At 38.9% G+C, this 9759-nt stretch overlaps 1 protein-coding gene across 2 annotated transcripts; it reads right to left on the reverse strand.

The window, feature by feature from the left end:
* Nucleotides 1-1059: 1059 nt before the first annotated feature.
* On the reverse strand, nucleotides 1060-9313 carry LOC125906265 (ADP-ribosylation factor-like protein 3). 2 transcript variants are annotated; one of them, XM_049604767.1, is made up of 6 exons: nucleotides 8915-9313; nucleotides 7521-7664; nucleotides 7268-7384; nucleotides 7072-7122; nucleotides 6298-6483; nucleotides 1060-1404 (listed from the first exon to the last, which is right to left on the reverse strand). In XM_049604767.1, exons 1-6 carry the CDS (start codon nucleotides 8915-8917, stop codon nucleotides 1357-1359), a joined length of 549 nt encoding a protein of 182 aa, XP_049460724.1. In that variant the 5' UTR covers nucleotides 8918-9313; the 3' UTR covers nucleotides 1060-1356. The 2 variants fall into 2 exon arrangements, with proteins under 2 accessions (XP_049460724.1, XP_049460725.1); XM_049604768.1 differs by lacking the exon at nucleotides 7521-7664 and having other exon boundaries at nucleotides 8915-8952.
* Nucleotides 9314-9759: the final 446 nt, after the last annotated feature.

A 9759-nucleotide genomic window follows, 5' to 3' on the forward strand; every position in this document is an offset into this window, starting at 1 on the left:
TTGTGGCTTAATATTTACCTTGTGACTCTTTGCCCTGGTCAAGTGTCCCACACTACTGTATCAACACTATTTAAATACACTCTGCTGCAGATAACACACGACCATAAGAGACCAAAGCATACTGAATCATTATGAGGTGCATTTTGAGGCTCTCCACACTTGTTTCAGTCTCCATCGCAGGATCAAGCAACTCTGACATATTAAAATCAACCAACCTTACATGCGTTAGAGGGACGCACACGAACACACTCACCAGCAGCAGCAGGGCAGTAACTCAAGGCCAAAGGAGGAGGTTTATTTTTATCATGGGCAAAGGCGCCAAATCATGTTGGTATGAAGGGGGCTATATAAATGCAAATTGTATTGGAGAGCTATTAGTCCTGGAAAAGGTTTGTATGTAAATGCCCTATAGGACCACAGCGGAGCACTCGGCCAGTTCAGATTAGTGGGGTTTGTGGCAAATGTGCTGCAAAAGACAAAATAGAAAAAAATACACAGAAAATGCATTTGCCTCGTGGTAAATCATGGTGAACAAGGTGAGTATTTGAGTAATTGAATGGCCAAGGTGTTTCTGTATGGTTTATTGTGAGGTCTGTATCTGCATGTGTTCATGTTTCATGGACATTTTGTTCATGGGACAGATTTTTCCTGTACCTGAGCATAAACAGTGTGACCATAAGCAGCTCTGTGAACGTGTGAAGAGGCAAAACGTCGAAGCATAACCAAATGAATTACTGCTGATTAGTGCCGTCCTTGTCTGTGGCCTTATAATATTTCAAAACTAGACTTTGGGGTTGGCAATAGAGCGTACTGTATATTGACTAGAGAGAAGATCAGTGATTATGAAATGAGCAAATCAAACATGGCACAGGATGCCACATCATTCATGGAAAGTGGAGGATCTAATAATTGGGCATTAGGCTGAGAGACAACACTAACGCAAGGCCGCCCTCTAGCTTTAAGCAGGAAAAATTACAGGCATGCAGCACCTATCAGTCATGAATCCACCACACAAAATATTTAATACATAATTTAGTTTTATTTAGACAGTCAGTGCCTACATCCCCTTGCAACAAAATTACCATATTACAAAAAAATTTGTGCAGAGCCAGCTGTTTGAATACAACACTCTAATATATACAATATATACATTTCAAGATATGCATTTACAGGGTTAAGAAGTTAGTGTATGAACAACTTCTACTTAGTTTTATACTGCCAAGTATAAGATTGAAAAAAGGTATAGTTGCATTGAAAGATAAACAAATAATGCATTCTTGTCCTGGACAGAAAATGACTGCATAGGTTAAATGTAAAGTACAAATGCAATTCTTCACAGATTTTGTGCCTCCCAACTTATTTCTTCCGAAGCGTTATATTTCTGCAGACCCAGGTCATGCCATCCTGGAAAGAAGAAAACAATGTGTTTGTGTTGTTTAAATTATAATATACAATTGATGTGAGCCACAGCTTAAAAAGGGCAACATGACATCCTCTTTTGACAGCCTACTGATGAGGAGAGGAAGAGGGCGACTGCATCCTGACCTGAATACATTCAGTGTCAGTGCCCTCTGATCTAAACTAACCCAATGTATAGTCTGAGAGAGAGAAGTCTTACTCTTAGTTCAACACCCAGAGTCAGCTGTATACAACACAAATTAACTGCAGGGTTGCTGCTGGCTTGTCAGTTAAAATGCACATAGACAAATCTGTGAATATTTGACAGGAAGAAGGCAGGAAGTTGGTTTTGAAGGAGCAATTTGTAGGATTTAGTGGCATCTCATGGTGAACATTGTAGATTGCAACCAGCTAAAATCTCTCCCATATACCAAACATAAGTTCACTGTTCAGGTTTTTATCGAGAGCCGAATTATCTGCAGAGGTGTCCTCCTTTCCAAAATAAATGGAAGTGATTAAAACAATCAAAAACACTGACTAAAGCAGCTTCATATTACAAATCAGTGTGTCTGCAACCCTGTTTGGCTCATCGCAGACAGGCTGTGAGGGCAGCACCTGCTAATTTGTGCTCACCTATTTGCTCTGATACGTTAAGATCCAGATGTTAAGGAGGTTTTCAACAAGAGCTTAATCGTCCACAGAGGTCTCTTCCTCTCCAAAACAAACGGACAAGGTGATTTTAAGTGGGTAAAACACTGAATAAAGCAGCGTCACGTAAAAAAATGGTAGTGTTTTTCTGCTGCCAACTATGGTGGCCAATCAAAATGTAAGAATGTGAATGGCCCTGTGTAGAGCCACTGTTTGGTTTGTCCATTCTGGGCAACTGTAGAAGGATGGTGGTACATTATGGTGGACTCCGTGGACAAGGACCCACTTTCTGTGTAAATATAACAGCTCATTCTAAGGTAACGAAAACAAGATGATTCTTATTTTCAGGTGATTATAGACTAAAGAAAATATACTACATATCCCACTAAATCCTACACACTGGATCTTTAACATCAGGCCTTTAATGTGGACAGTCTTCTGTATTGTATGTATAGTTTGAGTCGGCATTGTTCTCAGTTCAAACCCAGAGTGGATTGTGGATGAGTGGCTGAAGTGATCAGACTCATAATATACAAAGGAAAGAAAAAACTCAAGAACAAGAAAGTTGCCGTGTGTTTGTATATCCGTTATTGTTAACTAAACATGCATTTTATCTCAGGATGTCTTGAAATTTTCTTCACCCCTTCTTCGTCCTGCAATGAATGAGTGCACCGGCTTTCTACTGCGCCACAGCGCCGCGGAAGCGGTTGGGAGGTGTATTGCACATTGGTATTACACCTCCCAACCGCTTTTCCGAGATAAAATGCATGTTTATTTAACAATAACGGATATACAAACACACGGCAACCCCCGTACACCTTCCTAACATCTGTGCCTATGAGGTGAGTACATTACATGTTTGATTTGAAAGTTTATGGAGACGTGAATCGGTCTAGACCGGGAACCCCCACACGAAAAACAGGGTCGTTTTCAAGACGTTCATGCAATGTCTTGGTCCAAGGCTAAAACTGACTAAGCCAGTCACCTGTGTGCAAGACAGCAGCTGTTAGTGTGTAAAGGCAGATTTCAAACGGCTGTCAAAAATTCAGTTAATAAGGCAAAAATCTGAAAATACACAAATTACATCTAGACAGCATGGAGATGTTGGTAATTTGTTTTTAACAATGATTTATTGGCTCCATAAGTGAAAAACTGATGTATAAAAATGCCATTTTTGCATTGACTCCAATTGTTCGTATGAGAGTGAAATTCAAAATGCTGTAAAAAATTCAGTATTTGAGATAAAATTCTGATATTTTCCAAACATCATCTACCATGACTCCAAAATTTTGTCATTTTTTTAATGAACATTGAAAATGTATTTAGTAAGAATTTGCAAGTATATGTTTACAATACCATTTACAGTCAAACATTTTGATGCACTGTAGGCTCAATTTTCAATAAATCAAAAATCTGTGTGGATCGTTTGTGTAGGACAGTCTGAAGATGCTCTGTAGCAAGTTTGGTGTCAATTGAGCAAAAATTGTGGGAGGAGATAGGTTTAATAAGTTTTACAGTTTTTGAAAAAACAGAGTGATGGACTTCATAATTTGCAATAGGTATAAATATACAAAAGTTTCTTCAGTATTGGTCTACAGTTTGGTGAAAGTTGCAAATCTGTAGCACATATGGTTGATTTGTTGTGAATTTTCAAATTTTTGAACTTTAGAGGCTTGCTGTAGCGCCACCATCAGGACTATTGGCCTGTTTTTGCAGCTGAGGCAATCTGGCATGGGACTGGACCTTTGTGCAAAGTTTGGTGATTTTTTGCGCATGGGAAGTATGATTTCCTCGGAAGAAGAAGAAGAAGAAGAAGAACATGCAGAAAAACAATAGGGTCCTGGCAGCTAGGCTGCCCGGCCACTAATTAAGAGTGGGGTTGCTGCTGGCTTGTCAGTTAACATGTACTCAGGTAAATCTGTATATATTTGCCAGGAAGCAATCAGTTAGTTGGTTGTAACCAGTCTGTTTATTAGCTGACTATTTGTTGACACTTTTAAATTTCATCACACTCACAAACTGCACATGATAAATAGAGATCATGCGTTCACTTGGTCTATCTGATACAAAGGAGCCTTTGTTAGTGTTGGTAAAACAAACCCCTTTCTCAATTTCAGGGGATGTCTCAATGTAAATATGAGTAAATTAATCAATGTCAATATTCTGTGAGTTCTCAAACTGACTGCAAATACGGTTGATGTCATTCTGCAGCCAACCCTGTTTCAGCCCTTGCGTGCTACAGACTGTGTGTACTGTATTTACCTGCACTCCCTCAGCAGTGACTGCTGAGCAGGCCTGGACCTGCCACATGCGATCCCGGATAGTGTGCAGATTGAGACTTTCTGCCAGCTCAGACGCTGGGGTGGCTGTCATCAGGTCCTAAATCCTACACACTGGATCTTTAACATCAGGCCTTTAATGTGGACAGTCTTCTGTATTGTATGTATAGTTTGAGTCGGCATTGTTCTCAGTTCAAACCCAGAGTGGATTGTGGATGAGTGGCTGAAGTGATCAGACTCATAATATACAAAGGAAAGAAAAAACTCAAGAACAAGAAAGTTGCCGTGTGTTTGTATATCCGTTATTGTTAACTAAACATGCATTTTATCTCAGGATGTCTTGAAATTTTCTTCACCCCTTCTTCGTCCTGCAATGAATGAGTGCACCGGCTTTCTACTGCGCCACAGCGCCGCGGAAGCGGTTGGGAGGTGTATTGCACATTGGTATTACACCTCCCAACCGCTTTTCCGAGATAAAATGCATGTTTATTTAACAATAACGGATATACAAACACACGGCAACCCCCGTACACCTTCCTAACATCTGTGCCTATGAGGTGAGTACATTACATGTTTGATTTGAAAGTTTATGGAGACGTGAATCGGTCTAGACCGGGAACCCCCACACGAAAAACAGGGTCGTTTTCAAGACGTTCATGCAATGTCTTGGTCCAAGGCTAAAACTGACTAAGCCAGTCACCTGTGTGCAAGACAGCAGCTGTTAGTGTGTAAAGGCAGATTTCAAACGGCTGTCAAAAATTCAGTTATTAAGGCAAAAATCTGAAAATACACAAATTACATCTAGACAGCATGGAGATGTTGGTAATTTGTTTTTAACAATGATTTATTGGCTCCATAAGTGAAAAACTGATGTATAAAAATGCCATTTTTGCATTGACTCCAATTGTTCGTATGAGAGCGAAATTCAAAATGCTGTAAAAAATTCAGTATTTGAGATAAAATTCTGATATTTTCCAAACATCATCTACCATGACTCCAAAATTTTGTCATTTTTTTAATGAACATTGAAAATGTATTTAGTAAGAATTTGCAAGTATACAATACCATTTACAGTCAAACATTTTGATGCACTGTAGGCTCAATTTTCAATAAATCAAAAATCTGTGTGGATCGTTTGTGTAGGACAGTCTGAAGATGCTCTGTAGCAAGTTTGGTGTCAATTGAGCAAAAATTGTGGGAGGAGATAGGTTTAATAAGTTTAACAGTTTTTGAAAAAAACAGAGTGATGGACTTCATAATTTGCAATAGGTATAAATATACAAAAGTTTCTTCAGTATTGGTCTACAGTTTGGTGAAAGTTGCAAATCTGTAGCACATATGGTTGATTTGTTGTGAATTTTCAAATTTTTGAACTTTAGAGGCTTGCTGTAGCGCCACCATCAGGACTATTGGCCTGTTTTTGCAGCTGAGGCAATCTGGCATGGGACTGGACCTTTGTGCAAAGTTTGGTGATTTTTCGCGCATGGGAAGTATGATTTCCTCGGAAGAAGAAGAAGAAGAAGAAGAACATGCAGAAAAACAATAGGGTCCTGGCAGCTAGGCTGCCCGGCCCCTAATTAAGAGTGGGGTTGCTGCTGGCTTGTCAGTTAACATGTACTCAGGTAAATCTGTATATATTTGCCAGGAAGCAATCAGTTAGTTGGTTGTAACCAGTCTGTTTATTAGCTGACTATTTGTTGACACTTTTAAATTTCATCACACTCACAAACTGCACATGATAAATAGAGATCATGCGTTCACTTGGTCTATCTGATACAAAGGAGCCTTTGTTAGTGTTGGTAAAACAAACCCCTTTCTCAATTTCAGGGGATGTCTCAATGTAAATATGAGTAAATTAATCAATGTCAATATTCTGTGAGTTCTCAAACTGACTGCAAATACGGTTGATGTCATTCTGCAGCCAACCCTGTTTCAGCCCTTGCGTGCTACAGACTGTGTGTACTGTATTTACCTGCACTCCCTCAGCAGTGACTGCTGAGCAGGCCTGGACCTGCCACATGCGATCCCGGATAGTGTGCAGATTGAGACTTTCTGCCAGCTCAGACGCTGGGGTGGCTGTCATCAGGTCCTGCTTGTTGGCAAAGATTAGCAGTGGCACAGCAGCAAGCTTTTCCTCCTCAAGTAACTCAGCCAGCTCCTGCAGGAACACACACACACACGAAGGTAACGAGAGACACGTGTGCACTGGCGGAGTCAGAAAACTAAATAGTATTGACTTTTTGGCTTTATTTACACCCAACAACATCAGAAAACATGGTTAACATTAGAAATATTTGGACTGTAATTGACATCAGGGTGTCTACAGGTGTCAGACACTTAAATGTAATGCTTTTTAAGTCTGTTTTAAGATGATTTTTAACCAGATTTAAGACTTATTTTTGAACAAATTATCTTTTTCTTATTTAAGTAATGCAGGCAAGCATGAAGGTAAGTGGTATACATGTGCTCCCATGCAGAGGTAGTTTTATGTAGTTATTAGAATGAGTTAGGTTAATCTACATTTTGCCAACAGGTAAGTGCAAGTATAAAGTAAAAAGGCAGGATCAGGTTCAGTGTTTAAGATTTATATATCAGAAATGTGGACTTTCACATATAAGAGCTTGACTCAACTGACAAAGAGACACTTTGTAAGGACCTACAGACACCCTGGATAAGCTTTCAGTAGCTGTGTGTGACCATAAATCACACTACAAATATCTCATTATTTAAAGAAACTTTATCTCACCAGGCTTGTCTCTTCAAACCTCTTCCTGTCTGAGCTGTCAATCACATAGATCTGCAAACAACACAGTCAGATATTACCATAACAGTTCATAACATGTATGAAATACTGTGTCGTGAGAACTTACATTTGCGGATGTTGAATTTGCTTGATTCTGACTATTTTAACAATCAGGTTAGGCACATTAAGGAAAACCTACCAGTACATCTGTGTTCTCAAAATAATTCCTCCAGTAGGGGCGAATCTTGCGCTGACCTCCTATGTCCCAAACATTCAGCTTAAAGCCAGATGATTGAACGCTCTTTATATTGAAGCCCTGTTGAAAGACAACACAGTTTGACCGGAAAATGAGGAAATGCATTTTTGTGAGGAACTGTCTGTGATCTGTGATCAGATAACATCTGCAGTGTGACTCAGCTGCTGGATTTGTGCGAGTGTGTGCACATTTGTACTTGTGTGGGGGTGATGTGGCTGATATCTTCTGCTGCCAGCTGTTTCAGCAGAGTGGTCTTGCCAGCATTGTCCAAGCCAAGCAACAGCAAGCGCACCTCCTGTTCTGGAGACTGCTTCAGCCTCCGAAGAATGGCCAACAGGCCCTGCGGATGGATCAGAGCACGTAGCTGAGGTGATGAGCCTCAATGGGATAGCAGGTTCCACAATGACACATCATAGGGAAACCTAAGCTGTATCAGGTCATCAGAGGCAACTGTGGTGTCACTGGTTGGCAGAGACACCCAACGCCGCATGTACAGGAGGTTTAACACTCAACCCACAGCAATAACCATCTAGAGCGCGAGGACTTAGCTGTTAGCTGTTTGCAGTGACCTACATGTGTATTGGGGCCAAAAGCTCTCATTGGCCAAGATTAGACCATGTGCACAGTGACTGGCTTGTGTCCAGAAGGTGGTCAGGAAGGCTTTGGCTCAAGCCATTTACCTTGCAGTGTGCTATGTTAAGATGAAAATGCTGCCGTTGCACTCCGTGACCTGAAACATGTGCACAGTGTCAAATATAGACACATCTGTGATTCAGGCCATTTTCTCCTTGGATAGAAAAACTGAAACATAAAGTAATCAGTTCAGCACACCATTAAAGCTGTCTTAAAACTTGCTTGTTTTCTTTGGCTTTTCCTTGATTTTCTACGTTTATAATTTGTGGCTCCTGTGTCTTCTTGTTTCCATATATTGTTTTCTCTGTCTTGAATGAATGAAAAATAAAAACAAAACATCAAGACATGCTCAGTAAGGAAGAAGTATATGCTTATATAATCCTATTCATGTCTCATTGAAAAACAAAATGGTCAACAACTATCCCAAACTTATTTAGAACCATAAATATAGATACATAAACAACAGTTTTAGATATTAAATATACAAACCCCATCCTATCCAAGCCTAAATAAACAGATAAATGTCTCCTTTTATTTCTCTTTTCTTTCCCCTGTAAAGGACTCTATAACTTGAAAGGAAGTGTGAATGATACCCAAACGAGAATAAAACATTGTTTAAACTAAAACTATTACTGTTTGCCACACCATACATTTGAGCATTAATAAAATGCATAAATATGCTTTAGTGACAACCCATATTATTAGTATTGAGCTATTGTTGTTATTTTTGACAGTGACAACTTCCTAAAAACTAATGCAGTATGTTATCTATGCTAACTAGCTATAGGGAAGTTAGACTACCCTATTCACTAGCATGTAGGTAATGTTAGCCAGCCCTAGCTAACATTTTTAAGTAACATAACACGTCATAAATCACTATTATTCAATGAAAATATAAATTAAATTGTTCATGTTCTAATTCCAAAGCAGCCGCTGTTGTAAATAGTTATGACTCACCATGTTTTCCTCAGGTGTTTGTGTTGGTGTTGCAATATCTCTGCTCAGACTGAGTGGATTAACATCTTTCTAACTTCCTGGGAGAACTGCTGCTAACTTCTGTTGCCAGGGAGACCGTGACGTCAGCGTAAACAACGTCACTGCTGGGCATCTCTCGGCACGAGACCGAAAAAAATAATATAATTAAAATAAACATGTAGTAGTAAAAGCGGGTAAAAGTGCTGGAAATGCGGCATAATATGACCCTAAAATATGACTTCTTCATGAATAGAGACAACATAAGGAACAGTTGTATTTTACACTTATTATTTGATATAAATATCTACTACAGAATATTTCTTGTGCGTTAAATAAACTTTATTATTATTTGTTATTATAAAAATTACGACATTAAGATTCTTTTAACTTTATTTCATAGGCAAGTTGTTCCAAATTTAATTGCCAAAATCTGTTAAAAAACTACACTGACCTATTTTTTTTTATGTTAATGTGACCTATTAATTAACATTTTTATTTATTTTTTTATTTAGTTTTCTGTTCAATCATAAGGTTAATTAGATTTAATAAAGCTCTTTTTGAGAAAGATATAAAATTTTGAATGCTGATAACTGCTGCAACGAGCTAGAGATTACATTACAATGTGATTTACTAACAGTTAATGAAATTATTTAATATGAAAATAATTTTGAGCAATAAGCTTCATTATGTTTTTGTGAAACAGACTCCTGCATTGAACTTGAATGCTGTTATGACGCATGTCTTCACCTATCTATGTGACCCAGGGCAGATAACATGGAAGTAAGACCTCTGTAACACTGCATTTAGTGACGATAATGCACCTCTCA

Source organism: Epinephelus fuscoguttatus, linkage group LG18 (assembly GCF_011397635.1).
Source record: "Epinephelus fuscoguttatus linkage group LG18, E.fuscoguttatus.final_Chr_v1".
In the NCBI taxonomy this organism is placed as follows: domain Eukaryota; kingdom Metazoa; phylum Chordata; class Actinopteri; order Perciformes; family Serranidae; genus Epinephelus; species Epinephelus fuscoguttatus.